Source organism: Puma concolor, chromosome E1 (assembly GCF_028749965.1).
Source record: "Puma concolor isolate L17-30 chromosome E1, mPumCon1.1.hap2, whole genome shotgun sequence".
Classification (NCBI taxonomy): Eukaryota; Metazoa; Chordata; class Mammalia; order Carnivora; family Felidae; genus Puma; species Puma concolor.
The window spans coordinates 13,456,623-13,478,217 of NC_141680.1; the positions used below are offsets into that span (position 1 = coordinate 13,456,623).

A 21,595-nucleotide genomic window follows, 5' to 3' on the forward strand; every position below is an offset into this window, starting at 1 on the left:
AAATGGCGAGTCCTTCCGTAGGGGACAGACAGCCGGGGCCCTCCTGAGGGGACTCTGCCGAGCCCGCATCGTCTGGCCACAGCCTTGATGATAAAGGAGTTAAGATTCCAGGTTAGGCAAGCACACCTCTCAGCCACCCCTCCCAAGGCCTCCAGGAATTTTATGGTGCCAAGCGCATCAGTGCCCTGGGCAGGAGAAGGGGAATAAGGCTTAGTCACCCCAATAAATGAAGGGGGGCACTGAATCACCAAGAGGGCAAGTGTCGGCTCCTGGTCACGTGGCGAGGGAGAGCCAGGTCTCCGTATCCCATTTATATATTAAAAAAAATTTTTTTTAACGTTTATTTATTATTGAGAGACAGAGAGACACAGAGCATGAGCAGGGGAGGGGCAGAGAGAATCCCAAGCAGGCTCCAGGCTCCAAGCTGTCAGCACAGAGCCCGACGCAGGGCTCGAACTCACACACTGCGAGATCATGACCTGAGCCGAAGTCGGTCGCTCAACCGACTGAGTCACCCAGGTGCCCCTCTATATCCCCTTTATAAAAGGGAAAACCGAGGCTCAGAGAGGTGACGCGGCTCTCCCAGGAGTCTGGCCTCTGGGAAGGACAGAGACAGGAGGAAGGGACGCTGATGTGAGACGAGGAGAGTGCCAAAGATAGACTCCCGGACAGCGGCCACTGAAAAGCTTGGCCAGGGAGGGAGGAAGACAACCAGGAGATGGCCGTGTCTAGAGACCAAGGCAGGTGAGAAGCTCACGGGGCAGAGGTTGTTGCTGCCAAAGGCCAGACAGGTGCAACACGCAGAGGCCTGTGGGGCTTGGGGACAGACAACACAAAGGCCCGGTCGCTTTACAAGTCAGTGAACCAAGAGCCTTAGACAGGGGAGCCCAGCAACCCAGAGGCAACAGCGGCAACGGAGGTGAGGCTACCAACCAGCCAGCACAGAGGTGGGTACCAGGGGCAGCTGCCCCGTGAGGGAGGCGGGGGTGGCTGAGCTGGCCTCCCTTAGGCAGGGCCAGGGCGGGGGTCTCCTACCTCCCGCTGACCCACCCAGAAGTGCCAACCGCCCCTCTGGAAGCCAAGGGGCCCTCTCACCTGGGGACACCAGCTTGAACGGGCTGGGGTGGCCACTGAAGTCGTTTTCAGCCTGGCTCCAATGCCAGGCTGACATCGGGGTAAGTGGGAAGAAGTTGGCAGACTGCCCGTAGTTCGGTCCCCGCTGCACGTGGACCTGTGGGTCCTTCCCGACAAGGCTAGAGGCGATGGGTGGGCTGCCTGAGGGCACCTGGCAGAAAATCTCCACCCTGGGGCCTGTGTCTCCGTCCAGCAAGGTGGAGTTAGCCTGTAGCTGAGACATGGGCTCCAATAGGGTGGAAGAGGTTAGCAAGGCATGGCTGCGTGACTTAACACCCTCTCCCCAGCAAATTCCCTTGTTTCAAAGTGCCTACTGGGCTTGGAGGTCTGTCATTGCTGCCTCCTCCAGGCAGCCTTCTGGATTACTCCATCTGTCTTTTTTTTTAAATATTTATTTATTTATTTATTTATTTATTTATTTATTTATTTATATTTTTGAGACAGGGAGAGACAGAGTGTGAGCAGGGGAGGGGCGGAGAGAGAGGGAGACACAGAATCCGAAGCAGGCTCCAGGCTCCGAGCTGTCACCACAGAGCCCGACATGGGGCTCGAACTCACAGACTGTGAGATCACGACCTCAGCTGAAGTCAGACGCTTAACCGACTGAGCCACCTAGGCGCCCCTCCATCTGTCATATGTCTGGGTTTCAACCCTACTTGTAGTGTGTACCACACAATTTCACATTTGGTTTTGTTCTTATGGTACATTCTGGGTTGCCAGACTTACCAAATAAAAATACAGGATGCCCACTTAAATTTGAGTTTCAGGTAAATAATGAATAATTTTTCGGTATGAATATGTCCTGTGCAAAATTTATCTGGCAGCCCTATTTATAGTTTTTCAGTATTGACCCTTTTACTGGAATACATGTTCCTTCAGAACAAGAACTGTCACTTAGAAGAATCTGGATTCTAGGAGCTCCTGGGTGGCTTAGTCGGTTGGGCGTCCGACTTCGGCTCAGGTCATGATCTCATGGTTTGTGAGTTCGAGCCCCACGTCAGGGTCTGTGCTGACAGCTCGGAGCCTGGAGCCTGCTTCGGATTCTGTGTCTCCCTCTCTCTGTGCCCCTCCTCTGCTCGGACTCTGTCTCTCTCTCTCTCAAAAATAAAATAAAAATAAAAAAATAATAAAAAAATAAAAAGGGAGTGACGTTCCGATCCATGCTACGGCACAGACGAACCTTAAAAACATTATGCCCGGGGAAAGAAGTCAGACACAAAAGGCAACATCTGTTCAATTCCGCTCGTGGGAAATGTCCAGAATAGGAAATCCTGAGACAGAAAGCAGACTGGTAGTGGCCAGGGGCCGGCGGAGGGGGAAATGGGAAGTGACCGCTAGTTGTGTAGCGGCTTTCCTTTCGGGGTGATGGAAATGTTCTGGAACTAGATAGAGGTGTGGTTGCACAACATTGTGAATGCATCAGATGCTGTGAATCGTCACTTTAAAATGGTTAATTTTGTGCTAAGTGAAATTCACCTCACCTCAATTTAGAAAGGAGAAAAGTAGGGGAGGGGAGGGGGGAGGGAAGGAGGAAGAGAGAAAAAGAAGAAGAAAGGAGGAAGGAAGGAAGGAAGGAAGGAAGGAAGGAAGGAAGGAAGGAAGGAAGGAAGGAAACCCTACTGGATAAAAGTCTACCTCTGGGACTTAGACTCTTTTTTGTCCAGAATATTTTACTACAAAAACAAAATGAAATTAGGATGTGAGTAGGAAGCACGGAGAGGTTTGAACAGAGGTCGGGAGAGCGGACGCTGGATTCAACTTCTAGATTCAACAAGTCTGTCGACTGGAACTCGCAGGACAGGCGTTGGTGTGCCTCGTGGTGACACCACCCATCTCGGGTTGGTTGGCTGAACCACCCGCTACAGGAGACGGCAGCTCCTAATGCGCATGTCCAGCCGGGAGCGCATGCGCGGTCTAGGCATCTCCTAATGCGATAAAGTGCGCGCCTCGAGGACGCGCCGAGCTGGGGATTTCCTCACCGAGATAGAGACAAGTTAGGTGCCAAGTCGACCAGCCACCCGATCAGCTGGCCCCGAGCTCGGACCTGATGCTGGACGGGGGAGGGGAGGGGGAGCTGAGACCGGGAAGGCCTGTCTGCCCCCTGGTATCAGAGGCGGCTCTGCCAGACCCACCAGGATGCCTGGGATGCCCGGCCCCTGCTCCCAGAGGGGTCAATGTCTGGTTTAAAGGGACCCTTGGAAGGCGAGGGTAGAGGGTATGACCCAGATCCACAGGGACCAGCTGAGCCAGAGAGAAAGATGCCACTTGGGAAAGCAGGATTCCGGAAGGAGACGGGACGCTCCCAGCCCCTGGAAAACCCAGGACCAGACCCATTGCCCGGCCACGCCCCGAAGGCGCTCGTCCATCAAGACGCGGAACTTGGAAGTAACTTCTTTGTTTTGTAGGCGGATCCTGGAGTGGACCTGATGCAGAAGACATTTCTAGGAGCTTCCTACTGGCCCTCTCGCTGCCAGTAGTGAATTCTCCAAGGCAGAGAGGCCAGGAGGAAACAGAGCTGCTTTTGGAATGGGGGTTTGCGGGGGAGGGTCGGATTGTTCATGTTAATGGTGCCTGTTGAAGAATAGTGGGGGGGCGGGAAGGGCGCCTGGGGGGCTCAGTCGGTTGAGTGTATGACTTCGGGTCAGGTCATGACCTCAGGGCTCGTGAGTTCGAGCCCCCCCGTTGGGCTCTGTGCTGACAGCTCAGAGCCTGGAGCCTGCTTGGGATTCTGGGTCTCCCTCTCTCTCTCTGCCCCTCCCCCACTCGTGCTCTGTCTGTCTCTCTCTCAAAAATAAACATATAAAAAGGAGGAAGAAGCAAACTGGAAGACATATATGACTCTCTCTCTCTCAAAATAAATAATAAACATTAAAAAAATAGTGCGCGGGGGCAGTGCTTGGGGGCGTAGAGAAGAGGGTTTACCAAATCGAAATATATACCTTGTGCACCACCCTTGCCCTGCTGGGCACACTGGCTCTGGAAATCGCACCGCCATCAGAAAACTGCTCACCGAGCAGAGAACTGGAACCAACCAGAATGTTCTTCCTCCAGAGACATTTCCCAGGAGTCCTGAAGTTTCTGACCCCTAAGCATAGTTCTTTCTAGATCAGAGGTTCTCCACCAGAGGTGGCCTTGCTTCCAGGGGACCTTTGTGTCTAGAGACATTTTTTTTTTTTTTTTTTTTTTTGCTCCCTTCAACGGAAGGAGGACCTATAAGAGTTCAAAGGAAAAGCTGGCCGCCTTTGTTTCCATTTCGATGGCCATTAATAGAAGCTTGATTTACATAAGCTCACAGACCAGAGTCCCGTGAGCTCTGTAAGGGGGGTGGGGGTGGGGTGCAGGGGGGGGGGTCACTTTTCAGGACCGGCGTGGTCTTCGTCTTTTGATTGTTTAGTTGATGCATTTAACCCACGGGTAGTGAGTGCTCCTGCACGCACTTAAAAATTCATCACCGCGTCAGAGCACTGGAATGATGCGGTGGAGTGGAGACAAGCCCACGCTCAGACCCGAAGCAGAGCCAGGCTGCGCTGGGCTGAGTGGGTGGCCGCGCAGAGCCTCCTTCTGTTGCTAAGGGAAGAAGGAAGCCCCTTGGGGTGTAAGCGGGGAGAGCGGAGCTGCCGCCGCCCCCGTGGCTAGGCCGCTCTCCAGACTTGTGTGTCTGTCATAACCGGAGGCTTGGAGATTTGAGTCCCAAACCCAAAGATCCAATTTCTTAGACCTAAGGTGGGGCCCAGGGATCTGATGCTGAACAGCCAGCCCACCTTTGAGGGTTGAATTGTGTCTTCCCAAAAGATACCTTCCAGCCCTACCCTGCCCCCACCCCCGGGGGGTAATTGGCTGCAGCGGCAAGGAATTAATACAGCACCCCCTCCAATGTGGCTCTTATGAAGTGGTCTAGAACGTCACTCAAAAATTCCAAACAGGTTTTAGGAACGAATGGGGGACAATCCGAGGTTCCTTTGCTCTCGCTCGGGGAGGGAGTTACGATCTAGCTTGGATCTATGCTTCAACCAGATCCCCCTCCCCCCACCTGCTGGATGAGAACATTGTCGTGTGTTCATGGTGGCCCCACGGGGACCCCCAGGCCCCCAGCTCCGCCTACCCTAGCTGTTGTCCCTGGTGCTGGGGGTCCCCCACAGCCTCCCCAGCACTGACCTGGGGGGACAGGGGTGGACTTCCCCTCGACACTTCTGGACTAGTCTCCCTCCTTCCTCCCTAAACACCATCCTGGAACCTTGTATCTTCAGACGTATTCTGCCCTGCTCCCCTGGGCTACCATTACCTAGAAACACCCATCACTCCCTGAAGATTCTTGCCCCCGGTTCCCACGGTACCACACTTGCCCGAATTCTTGGGGATTTCATTTTTTTTTTCAGTATATGAAGTTTACTGTCAAATTGGTTTCCATACAACACCCAGTGCTCATCCCAAAAGGTGCCCTCCTCAGTACCCATCACCCACCCTCCCCTCCCTCCCACCCCCCTCTTGGGGATTTCAAAACACACAGATATACTCTTTCCAGTATCTTGGTTCTTTGGTTCCTTCACTTCCAATCTCTCGTGTCCAACTTTCTTGCCCCCACTGAGGCGTTTAGCTGCACAATATCCTATGGCAAGACTCCACTTCACTTAGCCAGTCCTCTGAGTCGCTCGGGCCAAAAACCTCGGGATCATCTCCCGCGGCTCTTTCGCAGCACATCACCTAGTATCCTCAGCACGTGCCACTGGCCTGACCTCCAGAATGTCTTGATCGCTTCTGGCTATCACCAAATCTCGCTCGCCTCTGGATCCGGGGAGCAGCCCGAAGGCCCCTGGGACGCCCCCGTGGTTCCCATCCCGTCTCTTCTCAACACAGAACCCGTGAAGGGGAAAGCGGCCCAGGTCTTCGGCGCAAACCCTGCCCCTGTAACTGCTCAACCCTCCTCCCCATCAAGCTCTCCCCTCCCTACTGCTTCCTGCGCTCGGGCCTCGCCGCCGGCCATTTCCTCCTCCAGCTTGGGTGTCTCCTTCTCAGTGACGATCTCCCAGTAAATGCTGCTGCCCCCGCCCCGCCCCACCCCGTATTCCCTTCTACTCTTACCTGCTTGCTTTTCTCTAGAACTTACCACATCCCAGCACACTGTGCAAATCGCTTATTTTCGCTGTCGTCTGTGTCCCCCCTCCCAGCCCCACTGGAAAGTAAGCTTTGTGAGGACAGGAGACCTCTGTTTTGCTTCTGCACCTGTGTATCCATCTTGGGGCCTAGAACAGTGCCTGGCACCGAACAGGTGCTCCAACAGGCTGTGCTGAATGAATGAATGATTTAGCAGCTGGTCTCTCAGGAGTTGGGTTAGCAAGGGTTGTTGGGTAAGACTCTGAGCAGAAGGCAGGGGCGGGGCAGGGGGGGGCAGACGGGGGCGGGGAGGGGGGGGACAGGTACTTCCCGGGGTCGGGGACAGGAATGTCTGCCGCCTCAAGCTGCTGTCCCTTTTTAGCAGAAACACAACTGACACGTTTGTTTTTAAAGCGAATGAGGAAATGATAGTTCTGCCTCTGCCGCCTTCGCGCGAGGCCCACCCTTCAGTGGAATAGGGGCAGGTGCCAATTCTGTGACCCCGTGACCCAGGGAAGGTAACGGTTGAGATAAGTCAGGGAGGCGCGCCAGCCCCCAGCCTGGTGGAGAGGAGGAGGTGACCCACCACCTTGACCTTAAGGGTCACAGGGCTAGAAATGGGGGCGGGGGCAGAGCAGGGCGGGAGGCAGGCGCGGAGGCGGGCCCAGGAGCGTCTCCCCCCCCCCGGTTCTGTACCGCCCCCTGGTGGAGAGCGGGGACCCTGCCACCCTCCGGCTGCCTCAGAGTAAGTCAGGCTCCCTTGGCCGGACCTCTGAGGAAGCCTGGACTTCCTCTTCCTCGGGGCAGAGACGCCCCACTGGAATGCCCCCAGCCCTCTCTGGGGCCACCCCGACCTGGCAGAGCTGGGGGGCTCCAGGAAGGGCTCCTGTTCCAGATCGGGCCCCTGGGGTAAAAAGATTGAACACGCCTGCCCAGGGACATGCGCGCTGCTCCCTCTCCCTCCCCCACCACAGCCCAGGTGGAAGCCAGCGCTCTCCTGGCCCCATGGCCCCTGGAGGTCCCACACTGGCCTGCTGACCCCTCTCCTCTCCGCACCCCCCCAAGACCCCGCAGGAGTTGAGGCCAAGTTCCAGAATCATCCAGCTGTCTGCCAACAAACACCCCCTCTTTATCAGCAACCTCCACCAGCCGTCTCCTTCACGCGGGCCACTCGGCCTCCGCCTGCTCCGCAGAGAAGCTGCTGGTGGCTTGCAGAGAAGCTGCTGGTGGCTTCCAGAGGCGAGGGTGATAGGGGAGTAAGCAGAGAGCCCAGGACGCAGAGGCCGCCCGGAGAGCCTCCTGCCGAGGCCAGAAGGGAAGCTTAGGACTCAGCAAGCGTCTTCACTCACAAAAGCTCTTTCGAGGCCTCAACATTTGGTGTCATCAGTCATTTTGAGGATGAGTAAATAGCGGGCCCAGAATGATGCCGCGATCGGTAACGGGGCCACAAGGGGCTGGTCTGAGACCCAAGCCCACGTCTCTCCCTCTCTCCTGCGCTTCCAGAAGTGTCTGTGCCTCCAGGTCCCTCTCCTGTGCTCACTGGCACCCCTGCACGAGCCTGCTTCCCCGAGGCCCTGGCAGGGCTCCCTCCTGCCCCCCCGCGCGATGTCCCCAGTGGCTCACCCAGCAGGGCCAAGCAGAGCAGCTGAAGGAGCCTCATGCCTCTGCTGGCAGAGGACCCTCTGCTCAGGCTCACAAGAGCTCCCTCAACAGGGCCACCTCCACTCTGGGGCCCCTAGGAGGCTCCCAGGGTGGGTTCCTGCAACAAGGAGATAACCCGGAGGCCACAGCACCCCATGGACTCAGCAACCAGGGCTGGGCCCAGAACAGCTAGGCCCCCCGCGCCGCCCCCCCGGGGAATTAGTAGGCCCCTGGGCCTGGGAACTAAACCAGGGCTTACACTCAGCTGCCACTGCTGGGCTGTAGGGGCCTGGGCCTGTTTGGTAGGTAGATGTTGGCGTCGTAAACCCTGGAATATGTATGTTACTGGCAGAGGGGTATTAAGGTTGTTAGTGTATATTTTTAAGTGTATTTATTTATTTTGGGAGAGAGAGAGAGACAGAGGCATAGAGAGAGGGAGGGAGAGAGAATCCCAAGACGCGGGGCCAGAACCCACAAACTGCACGATCATGACCTGAGCCAAAATCAAGAGTCTGATACTTAACTGAGCCACCCAGGCGCCCCAAGGTTGCTAATCTTCTGATTTGAGATGGGGTCATTATTCTGGATTATGGGGACGGGCTGTTATTCTTTCCCCAACCCCCTCCCCCCCCAGGGGAGTCTGACTTACGGGCAGGGTATCTGGTGGGATGAACCCGCTGGAGACACAGGCAGGAGAGGCCATCTCTGCTCATGTCACACCAGTTCGTTAGTGACCCCCTGTCGGGCACCTGCTGGGTGGCTGACACTGGGCTCAGCCCCCAAATTAGAGCTCAGACTGGATGAGGCCCCTGGTCACCCCCGGACGGTGATGCAGTGTGGCAGGCACGGTGCTCCAGGACTGCCCTTGAACTCAGAGTGGCATGGGGGCCCTTTCTCACACCTGCGGACAGTGGTCATTCCCCAGGACCGATGCCAGCCAGTCTAAAAGGTGGCCAAACCACATCACGTACGGGTGGCATGCATGGCCTTTTTAGCAGTGTGCAACAGAGCTCACCGGATCTGGGGAGAAGGGTGGGAGTGAGCCAGGAAAACAGAGGACACTAAGGCCAGACCAGGGCTGGGGGTGCTCAGGGCAGGGGGCTCAGGGCCGCCTGGAGCGAGGGAGCAGGTAAGGTGTGGCAGCCGGGCTCCTCCTGAGCCAAACCTGGGGCTGCTGGGCCGGCGGGACCTCTTTATAGCCACGTTCAATTAGGGTGTTCAATTAGGGTGCCCCATTGTGACAGCCTTCCTCAGGGAAGATGTCCCGCCCCCAGCGGACCATTTGCTTCTGGTGGGAGCTGTTCTTCCTACCAAGCTTCACAGGCTGACCACATGCCCATGCCCCATACAGCCCAGGGGTGAGCACCTGACCCAAGGAAGGCAGGGACAGCTGCCTCTGGGTACTGCTCAGGGAAAGCCACTGGGGCCTGTGACATCTGGGCACGTTGAGAAGCTGGTCTAACGGATGACCCTGCCACCTGTGAGCAGCAGGAAGGATGAGGGGCCCGTAGCCAGAGCCCAGGGGGCAGATGGCTTGGAGCTCACCTGGGGACTAGATGCGTCAGCGCCTTGGTGCCTCCCCTTCTCCCCAGCAGGCGAGAACCAGCATCTGTCACTTGCCCAGATCGTGGCTCGTTCCCCGAAGATGTGCCCCGTGGGCTCACCTACCTCCCTGCATTTGGGGAGCAAGGGTACCCCCCCCCCCTCAGTTTCCTAGCCAAATTCCCTTTCACAAAGCCTGTCCTCACTCTGCTGACATGGTTGGGGGAAGGAATCGAAGGAATTAATGATTGCAGAAGGACAGAAGGATGGTCTAGGTTGCTGCCCACCTGTCTCCCGGGGAGGCCCCGAAGCTCACGTCTTTTCCTCCACGTTGTGCTCCGGGGATGGGGTCTGAGCTCAGGCAATTCATGAGAAGCCTCCTCCTTCCATCCAGGTCGGAGGAGAGGTGGTGGGCGGACCCGAGGAACATTCCCCCCAGGGCTTTGATGGCTAGGGCATCTCTCCTGCCCCAGCCAGGAGCCCTCTCCAGCGACCACCTGTGTCGGTGTTTTCAGAGGAGGCTGGTCCTCTGAGCTCTTCTGTCTCTTCTCTCTGCAGGCTGCATGTAGGACGGGACTCATCAGGACCCAGGTCACCTAGAGTGTGTGGAGCTGGGGCTATAATACAACCTCAGTTACTCAAGGCACACATCAGGACACTTGATAAGTAATTGCTCATTTAACCCTCAGAGGAGGGTGCCGTGAGCCCCACGTTGTGGCTGAGCAAACGGGCCCAGACTTTGATTGTCTTCTCCCTGGTGTTGCACTTGCCCGATTCTCAGCAAAGGTTTGCTGAAGCATGAGAAAGTGATAAGGAAAGGCCCCTGGTGTTTCAGTGCAGCTACCACTCTGGGCCAGAAGAGCATCACCCCCGGAGGCTCATCACCAGACGGCGCTGGGCTCCACCCTGAGTTTCTGTTCCAGATCCGTGGAGCCTGAGAAGATGCATTTCTACCAAGCTCCCACGGGATACTATCGCTGCAGGTCAGGGCCACTCTCGGTCTTGTTAATAACATGTGTCACTTTCACCCGAGACAGGCCAATGGCCCTCCCCTGACCGAGCACACGGCACCACGTGTTTCCCTGGAACAGGGCCCTGCAGTTGTTGACAGACTGACGGGTCATGTGGCACCGGGTGGGTGAGAGAGGACAGCGATGGGAGGAGGTGAACCGGTCCAACCTCCAATGCCCACGTGAGGGCCTGGGCCCGAGGGCAGTGGGCCAGAGCCGCCTCCAGCCTGGGAGTCCTGCCGGGTGCCAGGCTGCCGGAGGAAGTAGAGGTTTTCCAAGCACGTCATGGGGTTTCTCCTGACCCTCCCTCCTGAAAGTTCTTGGGGCCAGCATTCTCAGCCCTGGCTGTGGGGGAGAGTCACCGGGCAGCTTTAGAAAGTCCCGATGCCCGGCCGCTGTCTGCACCTGGGCCAAGCACATCAGCAGTCCTGGCACAGGGCCAGTTCTCTAAGGCTGAGAGTCACTGCAGGGGTTGGGGTGGAGGCCCTGGGCTGCATCCCTGCTCCGTGGCCCACTGGCTCCACCCCCTCCCCAGGCTGACTCTGGGGTGTGTCCAACAATGCAGGTCTACACTTGTCTCACAGCTCTTGTGGGGCGCCTCCCTGCCACCAGCCCCGCCACTCCTCGAGGTCAACTGAACGTGAGGGCGGGGGTCTTGGGGGGCATGGAGGAGAGTTAGAGAACAGGTTCTGTAGAAGCTAGGGCCAAGGGACCTCTGTTCCGGGTTCCTGAGGAGGCCCACTTTGTTGATGTGGGGTCCTGGGTCAGAATAGAAGACCATGAAGAATCCTGCCAGGGAGAGGCTGGCCGTGGACCATCTGTTACTCAGACTCGGGTAAGGTCTGGAAGCACCCCTCCTCCCCCCCTCCACCCCGGTCAGGGGGCAGGAATGCACCATGCTGGTGTAGTGTGGCTCTGGGCCCAGCTCTGCTGCTTGGTGACTCCAGCATCACTTGTGGGTCTCAGTACTCTCATAGGTGGAGAAGGGATAGCAGGAGGCTGGTTGGGGGTGGGGGGCGCAGGGGGCAGCAATGTGCACTCAGAGCACAGCAAGCCCCTAGTGCGGGCGTGCTCAGCGGCGGCCCGGTCTTGCCCTTCGCGTAGATGTCAGCGGCGCTCCCCACAGGAAACACTTTCTGAGCACTTCCGGTGGGTGTGTATTTATATATCGCATTCGTGGGTTACTATGCTAATGTATTATGTACGTTATAAACCATCCAACAAAAATAGAAACTTTACAGGACCCGGCTAAAAATAGAAATACAAGTTACCATATTTTCCTGCTGCCCGGGGGCTCTCCTGCGTCCTGCTGGAGGGCCCACTGAGAGGGGCAGTGTTGTCCGGCACGGGGAGGGGCAGGAGCTTGGGGCCAGGGGGACTCTGGTGGGGGAGGTGGGTCGAGCCCCGGGGAGGCTCCGGGCCCGAGGCAGGGGTCGATGCTACAGCTCTGAGCCGCTGGGAAGGCGGAATCTACGCGCGGGGCCCGGGTCACCGAAGAGCCCAGCGGGATCCTCGAGGCAAGGTCCGGGCCTGGGGGTCCTGGGGCCCGGGGAGCCGGGGCACGGGAATCCAGGGCAGAAGGATCGCGGGCGCGAAGCTCGGGAGGGAAGGGCCTCGGGCCCCACAGAGACGCCGGAGCCCGGTTCCGGCAGCAGCCGCGACAGGTCCTCCACCAGGTGCCACTTTTCCTGGACTTGCTGCGGGGGTTGGGGGGGAGCGAGCAGCCGGTAACGAGCGGCGCCTTCACCCCGGAGTCGGCCGGGACGAGCAGCCGGCCCCGCAGCTGCACCTACGAAATCCGCCGTGCCGGGTCCCCTGCCCCGCCCCTGCCCCGCCCCACCCAGAGGCCACGCCCCACGCCTCCGTGAAGCCAGAGACCACGCCCCCAGTAGTACCGCCTCCAGAAAGAAGCCACGCCCCCACCAGGGCCCCGCCCCTCCCTCAACCCAGAGCCACATTCTATCAACCCCGCGTTCCCAAGCCTAAGGCCATAGGCCTGTCATCTGGCTCCCGGCCTGAGGCCACGCTCCGGGGCGAGGTGTGACCCCTCCCCAGCCCAGCGGACACTCACCCACACCAGTTGCTTCCGGATCCGCTGGATGGCCTTCGCATTGGCCTGGGACTGGGAGACGCAGACGGTCAGGACAAGGCTTTGGACAGACAGGAATCCAAGGTCAGCTATCCCTGGAGGGCAGGTGTCTCCCCTACTTCCTCTCTCCCCACCCGGGGTTCTTCTGTCTGCAGACACCTTTCTCTCTCCTGTCCTTCCTCCCCCTGGCAGCCTCTTTCCTCTAAAGGGCCGTAAGAATACCTCAACTGCAGGTTTTTAGTGTGCCTGCAGGAGGGATCGTGTGTCCCCGTGGGTCACACAAGGTACCTGCTCGAGGGGGCTGCCCAGGGCTACCTGCCTTTGGGCCCAAGCTCTGTCCTCTGGGACCCTGCCCCCCTGCCTCTCCTTGTCTTGCTCCCAGATCCCATGAGAGCGTCTGGGGGTGCTCATCGAAGGACGGACGCCCTCCCAGGTGTGCCCCCTCTTGGCCCCTGCTGGCCTGAGAGGCACCTGAGCAGGATGAGGACGGGGAAGCTGAAGGCGTGGGAGCCCAGGTAGCGGAGGGCACGCTGGCCAGAGGGCGGGAGCCGGAGGGCCATCAGCTCTGGGACCACCTGCCAGGGGGCCGCGTAGTTGGCGAAGAGGCCGCAGTCCCAGGAGGAGTGGATGCTGGGGAGAGACAGCCAGGGTGGGGCTGGCGTCAGGGCCCCGGGCGAGGAGGGGCTGCCTGCCCCCCAGCCTCGGGCACCTCTGCTGCCCTCACCTGCTGACCACATAGCCCAGAGGCACGACGGCCAGGAGCAGGCCCAGGATGAGCACCAGCTGGAAGAAGAAGGTGGAGCTGGAGGCGCGGAATCTTCGGGGAGAGGCCTTGGAGTTCCTCATCAGGGTGTACTGGGGGAGGCGGCAGCAGGTGGGGAGGCTGTGAGCCGGGGGAGCCCGAGGCCCAGGGCAGTGCCACTGGGGGGCTGGGCGGAAGCGGGACGGGAGCCGGGCTCCGCTGCCGCTGGCTCAGGCGCCCACGCAGTGCCCCTCCGGCCCCCTCCCAGCCCACGAGCCCTCACCTTCTTGATGTAGAAGGTGAGGAAGATGAAGACACTGTTGAGCAGAGGCAGCAGGGGACAGTAGAAGAGGCCCATCCAGGTGATCGTCTGGCCGGCCACAATGTCCAGGACATTCTTGGGCACCAGGAACTCTTCCCGGTCCAGCCAGACCCAGAAAGAGCCTGAGAACCGCTCCACCAGCAGCCTGGGGGAGGGGAGCGTCCAGATACCCACAGCAGTCGTGACCACTGACCGTCACACGCTCAGTCGCGCCGAGCGTGTGGTGGGAAGAACTGCTCACCCTTGGCTGTGGCCACCGGCCATCCCCCAGACACGCCCGGGTCACCCCCGCCGCCCCCAGGTCTCCCCATGGTGTCCCCGGGGCTCACCTCCTAGGCAGGCTGACAAAGAAGGCAAAGGCCACCGTGAGGAGGAAGTTGAAGATGCTCAGCTTGTACAGCTCTTCCCCGACCGCGTTCTCCCAGCACTGGAGCAGAGGGGCACGTGTCACCCAGGGTCCCCGGCCGCCCCTCGCCCACCCACTGGGGGCCTCTGTGTTGTAGGAGCCCTGCCTGGACCCGATAGGATTGCTAAGTTAGAACGGGGGCCTCCAGGGGAAGAGCTGAGCAGGGACCCCCCTCCGCCCCCCCCAGCTAGGGCTGCCGCCCTGCCCAGCGTGCTGTGAACAGTGCCCCCTGGAGGAGTGCAGCGCGCTCTCTCCCAAAGGTGAGACTGGAGAGGGACGAGGACAGAAGGGACAGGCCTGGATGGAGCCACCAGCCACCTGGTAATCACAGGCGTTGTAGCCGAAGGACTCACAGCTGGTCTTGTTTCTGCCAAGGCACAGCACAGTCTGGCCCAGAGAGAAGGAGAACATTCCCAGGCTGGCCAGCTTCAGCACCACGCACCTGGGGGGGGGGGGGGGACTGTGTCAGGGGAAGGGGCTCGGGTACGTGGGCACAAGCCACCCAGGTTACATGTGCGGTTGAGCTCCGTTGGAGATCATGTCTCTCCGGGGTCCGGTGCACTCTGATTCCAGAGCCCGGCCGACTTCCAGCCTACTCTGTCCGGTGGCAACGTCGCCCAAGGTGTGTTCCCCAGAATCGTGGTCTCCAGATGATTCATGAGGCAAGGGTTCTGTTTTTAAATCAGCGTGGGAGACACTGTGTAGCTCAGCTGCCCTCCCCCTCCCCCGCTGTCACACTTGGTTTAGAGTTTAATATTCTCGCAGCAGGTGAGAGCTCTGTTTCTACCCTAGCCCGCTTACACGGTCTCACGTAGCACAAACATGCCCACGGGCACTCCTGAGTGTTGCATGACTGGATCACACAGGCAGGGTGGCTTTTAACCCCAAACCGTCTCATGCGCGTTATAGCTAAGTGCGGACTCTCAGCTGACATGTGACATGAGTTTGGCTGCGAACAGTGGTTCTGTTGAGGGAGGCTGGGAGGCAGGGCGGGTGGGGGCTTATTTTTTATCTTTGCTTTTTGTCAGCATTTTGAAGTTTTTTTTTTTTTTTTTTTTACCACGTGCGTGTGCTATTACCTATTCCAAAAATAAAGTTTCAAGCCACAGTCAGCCTTGGAGGAAAGCTGGATGGGCTCCAGACAGCTTCTGCACAGGGGAAGCAGGAGAGAAAGCCGGCAGAGCCAAGCAGGGGGGTGGAGGGGGAGACGGAAATGCTGAGCTGGAGTCTGCGGGGGCTCAAGGAGGGGCTTGGGGTCCAAGGCGAGATCCTCGTCCTGAGCGGGGAGACAGAGCAGAGCATGGGGGTCAAGGGGGGGGGGCTTGCATTTGAACCTGCACCCAACGGACATGGTGAGCTTGCCTTTGGCTGAGGCACTTGACCCGTGCGAGCCTCAGTTTCCTCATCTGTCAAATGGGAATGAGGATGGTCCCGACTTCACAGGTGAAGGTTGTCAAGGTGAGGGGTGGAAACCCTCGGGGCATGTGGGTGCTGTGTGCCTCCCACCTTCCTGGTTTTCCTGGGCGAGAGGCTGGTTCCCAACCCCTCCTGGCTGTTTTGTCACTGGCCCCTCCGAATGGCTGGTGCTTGGTCCAGGCAGCTGGCTTACTTTGGAAGGAAGGGACTGGAAAGCTTTAGACGGAGGCTCTTGAGACGTTTCTGGAAGCTTCTGCATACCTTCCCTTGCTCGGGACCACTGGTGCCAGGCGGTAACCAACACGGGCAGCAGGACGCGGCGTCCTCAAGTGCCCCCGGGCCCTCCGTTCCTTCCCCTCCACACGATGTCCCCCCTGTCACCCCCAAGGATGGCACTCACCAGATAAGGGTGAGGTTGACCTCAGTGTTGGGAGGGTAGTTCTCCAGCTGGATGAGGAAAACAAAGAGCAGGGGACCCACAAAGTTGACCAGGGCGATGACCCCCGGGGGCAGGTACTGTAGCAGTACGAACAGAGACTCCTGCGGGGAAAAGCAGGTAAGGGGGTGCGCACGGGCTGGGGGGGTCCCCAGCAGCTCCCTCGGGCCCTACAACCCCGTCAGGTGTAACTGGTGCGGGCCTGGCGTCTGGAAGCCCGCGGGCTATTCGCGGCTGGAGGATATCGCGGGGACAGGCGCTCTGGCCTGGTCGTGGCCTCAGGCGGATTGTTTTCAACCTCTCTGAGCCTCAGCTTGCTCATCTGCAAAGTGGGACTGCCCCGTCTCCCCGCCAAGTTCTAGCCGGGATTAAATGCATGCGCGTCAGTTGCCAGGCACCTCTTTGTTGTCCTGTGAGTACTTGGTGGCCCAGAAGATGGTGCTGATGGCCCCGACCACCAGGAGCCCGATGAGGACATTGACCCGCAGGTAGGTGAGCAGGTGGCAGGCCCTCTGGGTCCGGGTCTGCTGCTGCATCAGCAGGAATCGACGCCCTTCCTCCAGCTCCACCTGTCATGGGGGCGGGGACACAGACAGGTGGGGGCTGGGTGCTGCGTGCGTGGAAGGGGCGGGTGCCCTCAAACAGCGCAGGCCCAGGTCCGTGTTGGTCGGGAGACAGGCCGCCAGCATCCAGGCAAGGTTGGGGCGACCCTGGGGCAGGGGCAGGCTGAGGGCTGGTGGCCGGTCTTATCTAGACCGCCCCACCTCGCACCGTGTGCGTCTGCTCACGTCCAAACAGCGGCACAGCCCCACCTCCGGCTGGAACGCCCTACGCACGCGCGTGTGCACACACCCCCGACACACGCTTCCAAACCACGGCCGCTCACAGACCCAGTCGTACACGCACCACACGCTTGCACACACCTTGAACTCGTTGCTGATCTCGTGCTTCTTGATGGTGGCTGCTTCCTGTCCCCGGATACAGAAGTCCCAGGAGGAGAAGACTTTGACACTGACAGGTGACCTGTAGTCTTGGCCCAGAAACAGCCTCTGTGGCAGCTCCTTTACCATCCTGGAGGGGGCCGGAGGCCAGGGCTCATGGGGGAGGGGCCTCTGCCCTGGCTCAGGTCTGGGGTGGGAGGCCCCCGACAGTCCTGGGGGCAGCCTGTGGCCTCAGCTATCGTTGGGGGTGGGGAGACAGGGGCGGTGTCCCCTGTCCCTGAGCTCTGCAGCTGGGGACACGGAGTTCAGGCCCTGGAGCCATAGATGAGCCTTAGGGAACAGGGGCCGGGCCCTCCTGCTAACTTGGGGGTGCCATGCCAGGGGAGGGGCGATCAGGGAAGACCCCCCCCCCCCGGAAGGAGGTAGAGGCCGGGGCTCCGCTCTCACCGCTGCAGAGTCCCACAGAAGCAGAGGAACAGGCAGGCCAGCGGGCTCAGGAGGTAGGCCAGGCGGATGCTGTAGGCCGAGCTGCTCTCCGGGCCTGCCCGGTATGCGCCATAGAAGAGGTAGGTGGTGTTGAAGGCCTGGGGATGCGGATGACAAGGACCGGGTCGGGTCGTGCAGGTGTGTGCTAAGTGTTTTCCAGGTCTCGGCTCTTTAACACTCACAGTACCCGCATCAGGTAGGGAGTGAGAGCCTCCCTATGTTACAGTCTCAGAGCAGTTAGGCAACTTGCCCAAGGCCACACAGCTTCGAGGAAGAGACATTGGCACATGGGAGTCTATACGGTAACCCCTCAGTGGCACCCAGGGGTGACGGTGGGGTGGTGCTTAGTCCACAGGCCTGGACGCTCCCCCAGCTGGGCTCTGAGGGCCATGGGCAAGTGTCCAGGGGCCTGGGCTGTGCATACTGGCCTCAGCCTTTCTCTGACCCTGTCACTGTCCCCGCCAGCCTGTTTGTGTAGAACCATTTCCCTAGAAGCCAAAATGCCTTTGGAGGGACTGGGGTCCTCTTAGACTGCGGTCCCCGGGGCCAGTTCTCCAGGTCCCCCAGCCCCCCTGGCCCATAGTGAAGGCATAATCCACTCACCCTGCCGGTTAAAACATTCCAAAGTTGATTGTGGAATCTGGGCACACCAGTCTGGGGCTGGAGGCCACCAGGGCACTGGAGGGCTGTCGGGAGGGAGTGGAAACCAATAGGGAAGTGTCCCCAAGGGACATCTACTCCATAGCCCCCAGTCCTGGGGAGGCCCGAGCAGGGCCCTGAGGATATGTCGGGAGGTATGTCATGAACACGGCCCGGCAGGGAGGGTCCCAGGGCTGGACTCATGCAGGAGGATGCCTGGGACCGGGACACAGAGGGTAGGGCTGTCCCAACACCCTGAGCCCCGGACCAGCCCCTCAGCGTCCCCGGGGGTGCCTGTGGGCTCCAGGACACTATTCCCTCGGTGGGTATGGCACTCACTGAAGTTAAGGGAGGGGCCTGTGTCAGGGGGGCGGAGCCAGACCAGGGGCAGCAGCACGAAGCCTGCAGTCAGGAGCACGGTCAGCAAGTTGAGCAGCAGCAGGAAGCGAAGGAAGGTGAAGTAGGACTGGATTCCGGTGCCAAAGAGGCCTATGAGGAGAGGAGGGGGTCCTTCAGGGCCGCACCGAGCCAGGGGCCCCCCTGAGAATCCGAGGGCTGTGGGTGGCCAGCCTCGCGGGGACCTCGGTTTAAGGGCCCTGCCCTGGAGGCTGCCCTAGCAGTACCTCTGGTGGCCACCAGGGGGTGCTGCCATCTATCGAGTTTTGCGCCCCGCTTGGGGCGGAACTGATGCGGATGATGGGATGGGGGGCGATGGTTGTTGTTGGTGGTGGGGGGGGGTCGGTGAGGGGGGAATGGCAAGCGGGCTGGTGCCCTCCTTGGGCTTCTAAACTGGACACGGAGACTCCAGAGAGGGGAGGTGGGGGTGAGGGCGCGGGTCCTACCCCCGATCTCGTAGAGGGCGTCTTCCCAGAGGCCGAAGCCCCGGACCAGCCTCCGCGCTGCCTCCCCTAGGCGCCGGCCCGCTGTCTGCCCCCTGCGCCGCCATCGCTGCCAGCGAGGGGTCTTCACCCCCCGGGGCTCCCGCAGCTGCCTGGGACGGGGTGGCGATGGGGGCGCCCTTGAGTCACCCGCTGTGCCCACCGGGCCAAGCAGAGCAGGGCCACGGGGCAGAGGAGTTTTCCCACTGCCGGTGACTCGTACCCTCATTCAACAGGTGCTTCCTCTCGGGGCTCCCCCTCCCCCACCGTCTGATCTCCAGCCGTGTGGGTCCGCGTGTACCCACCGGATGAAGCGCTTGTCCACCATGGCATACGGCAGCCCCCGGACTTGTGCCTGGGAGGACCACAGCCGCCCAATCTCTTGCTCCCCCAGCTCCTCCACCCCTGGCTCAGGCGCTGGCTCCCCGGGGTCCTGGCCGGACCGCGCTGCCGGCCTCCGCAGCATCTCCGCGGTGGGGTTGGGGTTGGGGGCGCCGGGCCGCCCCGCCCCTCCTCCCAGAAGGGCTGGGGGCTGCCTGTCGGGCGGGCTTCAGGGTCGTGGCCCTGGCATGGCCAGAGATGAAGAGAAAGAACTCAGCCGGAGCAGGTCTGGACTCAGTCCCCATCCACATCTCAAAGCGACACACAGCCAGAGGCCTCCGTTTCCCTGTTTGTCCACGGGGGAGAAAGGTCCAAAGGGCACAGAAAGATGGGACTGTCACAGACACAGACAAAGCCAGGTGTGGCCACAGATAAGTGCGAGGGGGCCCAAGGCCTGCTGTACCCCAGTTACACCTGCTGCCCGTGGAGTCACCCTTTGGCAAGACCATTCCTGTTCTCGGGGTGCTAATTCTCCCATTGGGAATGGGCCCCAAACCCTGACGGGTCCAAGGATCCGGCATCCTGTGGCAGCACCGATTGGGATGTGCTGGGACTCGGTCTGCCGGTGCCCCCAGGGACCCCAGATAAGGGGGCGTGGCTATGGTCTCAGACTTGGGAACCGGACCCTAATAAGCAGGCTCTGACCCCCACCCCTTCAGCAGCCCTCGACCTCGGTTTTCTCTTTCACCCCCTCACGCTCTGCCTCCTTCCCCCCAGTGTGGGCCCAGCTCACCTGGGGACAAGGGACCACCTCTCCGGAGGAGCCCCCTCCTTCGACCGGGTCCCGCCAAGCCAGGCGGGACTGTGAGGGAGCCGAGGGGAGAGGGGTCACATGACAGGAACCCCAGCTCTCCCGCCGTCTCCTCCCCCCTCCACTCCTCGCCCCCACCTCGGCAGTTTCCTCCGCTTTCGCTGGGGCCGCCACTTCCTGCGGCGCGCGGGGAGGGGGGGGGGCGGGCGAGCAGGTGGGAAGCGTGGCGGGGCAGCCTCCCCCGGCGGGCGGCTCGGCTGCGCCCTGGGTGGGGGTCGCGCCCTCCCCTCCCCGCGGCTCCTGCGGTTGCCGCCTTCCTCGCCCCCGCCCCGAAGCGAGGGCGCTCCTGGGTGCTCGCCCGGACCCGCTCCCTTTACACCCGGGGAGGTGGGGGGGGGGGGGTGGCTTATCTGCGGGTCCCAGTTTGTCCTCTCGGGAGAGCCCGATAGTGGCCTAACGGGTGGGACCCGTCACTTAGGGCTGCTCAGTTTCCAGAAGCCCTTGGCGTTCCTGGCAATGAGGACAAGGCAGGGACCTAGAGCCTGGCCTATAGTGAAGGCTCAGGAACTGGCACCTTTGGGGCGGCTGGATCTTCTGCAAGCAAATCGTCTAAGAGCCATCTCGGCCATTTCTCTCTCCCGGGATCCCCTGGGTTCATGCCCTTCCTCCTTGCTCTGTCTCCACCTCCCTTAGGGCCCAGTCCATCTCATAGCTGAGCTCTGGTGGCTTTTCTGCACCCCTGCCTAGACCCCTTCAATTTCTGAGCCCCTCTGCTATGCCAGGCTCCAAGCTGGGTGCTGGCTCCCAGGGCGCGGTGGGCTCAGAGAGCGGGGGCAGGGGTGACAGACCGGCAAAAGATCATGTCAACAGGAAGTGACAAGTGCGCCAACAGGGGTTCAATCCGGGGAGGCTTCCTTGAAGAGGTGACTTCCAAGTTGGGCCAGGGTCATGCAAGTAACATGGGGCTGGAGCGTGGGTGTGCGTGGGGGGTGGGTAGTAGTGGAAGGAGAGGCAGGGGCCTGGGCAGGCCTGGGTCTTCATGGCCACCTGCCTTGTGCCAAGATCCCGCCGGCAGTAATCCACCCGAGGTCCACACTGACAGCTGCAAAAAAGCCCCAATCCTGGCCCCTCCCTCTTTGTCCAACTTCAGGCCTGCGGGCCCCTTTGCCTGTTGCGCTGCATCTTTTCATCCGGGAATCCTGGCTTGGCCCACCCGTTCCACCCTCCCGGCCTCTCAAGGCTTCTCCGGACCGGGAATGTCCCCCCACCACTCTCCAAATCCCGCCCATCCTCCCTCCAATCCTTGGGAGCCTGCCCTCTGACCTGCCAGGCTTTCTCAAAGTCAGGTTTCTCAGCGGGGCTCTGGGGTGGACTAGACTCGCGCCCTGGCAGATGGTATGGGGGGAGGGGGGGACCGATGAACCCCTGAGCCTCAGTTTCCTCATCTGTGAAGAAGGGACATGGGTGCCCACCTCCCTGGCTTATGGGGAAGAGCGACGGGGACAGTCACAGTGGCCTGGCCGTCTTCCCTGGGTCTCACCCCCTCCTCCCCACCTAGCACACAGGAAGTGACCCAGAACTGTGGGCTGACAAACGAGGCAGAAACCACGCCCAGACCAGAGGGGGGTGACAACCCGGGTTCCCCACAGGCCAGCTTCGGAAAGTCGTTTGTCAGCAGGAGGTCGCGCTG

General features: G+C 60.3%; 2 protein-coding genes and 1 long non-coding RNA gene across 4 annotated transcripts; 1 reads left to right on the forward strand and 2 right to left on the reverse strand.

Moving 5' to 3' along the window:
• Positions 1-177: 177 nt before the first annotated feature.
• Positions 178-7,885, reverse strand: CE1H17orf99 (chromosome E1 C17orf99 homolog). Its single transcript, XM_086686614.1, has 4 exons — positions 7,854-7,885; positions 7,766-7,808; positions 1,096-1,360; positions 178-185 (listed from the first exon to the last, which is right to left on the reverse strand). Exons 1-4 carry the CDS (start codon positions 7,883-7,885, stop codon positions 178-180), a joined length of 348 nt encoding a protein of 115 aa, XP_086542740.1.
• Positions 7,886-11,595: 3,710 nt separating this feature from the next.
• Positions 11,596-19,239, reverse strand: TMC8 (transmembrane channel like 8). Of its 2 annotated transcripts, XM_086686264.1 has the most exons (15): positions 19,079-19,239; positions 18,738-18,886; positions 18,235-18,384; positions 17,860-17,942; positions 17,218-17,354; positions 16,753-16,900; positions 16,228-16,398; positions 15,794-15,933; positions 14,296-14,419; positions 13,901-13,998; positions 13,533-13,716; positions 13,232-13,362; positions 12,979-13,137; positions 12,490-12,568; positions 11,596-12,115 (listed from the first exon to the last, which is right to left on the reverse strand). In XM_086686264.1, the coding sequence occupies exons 1-15, from the start codon at positions 19,237-19,239 to the stop codon at positions 11,858-11,860; spliced, it is 2,172 nt and encodes a 723-aa protein (XP_086542390.1). In that variant the 3' UTR covers positions 11,596-11,857. The 2 variants fall into 2 exon arrangements, with proteins under 2 accessions (XP_086542390.1, XP_086542391.1); XM_086686265.1 differs by lacking the exon at positions 18,738-18,886 and having other exon boundaries at positions 19,079-19,167.
• On the forward strand, positions 13,266-19,144 carry LOC147574108 (uncharacterized). Its single transcript, XR_015243918.1, has 4 exons — positions 13,266-13,381; positions 13,518-16,317; positions 16,628-16,847; positions 19,010-19,144. It is a non-coding gene; the product is annotated as an uncharacterized LOC147574108 (long non-coding RNA).
• Positions 19,240-21,595: the final 2,356 nt, after the last annotated feature.

Excerpts from the sequence above, each read along its gene's own strand:
- TMC8 (XM_086686264.1), bottom strand. The coding sequence starts at position 19,239 with ATGCTGCGGAGGCCGGCAGCGCGGTCCGGCCAGGACCCCGGGGAGCCA. Across the intron at positions 18,385-18,737 it reads CGCCCTCTACGAGATCGGGG|GCCTCTTTGGCACCGGAATC; the intron begins GTAGGACCCGCG and ends CTCTCCTCATAG. Across the intron at positions 12,116-12,489 it reads TCCGGAAGCAACTGGTGTGG|CAAGTCCAGGAAAAGTGGCA; the intron begins GTGAGTGTCCGC and ends CAACCCCCGCAG.
- CE1H17orf99 (XM_086686614.1), bottom strand. The coding sequence starts at position 7,885 with ATGAGGCTCCTTCAGCTGCTCTGCTTGGCCCT. Across the intron at positions 7,809-7,853 it reads CAGCTGCTCTGCTTGGCCCT|CCCTGCCAGGGCCTCGGGGA; the intron begins GCTGGGTGAGCC and ends GGCAGGAGGGAG. Across the intron at positions 1,361-7,765 it reads AGGCTCGTGCAGGGGTGCCA|CCCATGTCTCAGCTACAGGC; the intron begins GTGAGCACAGGA and ends ACCCTATTGGAG.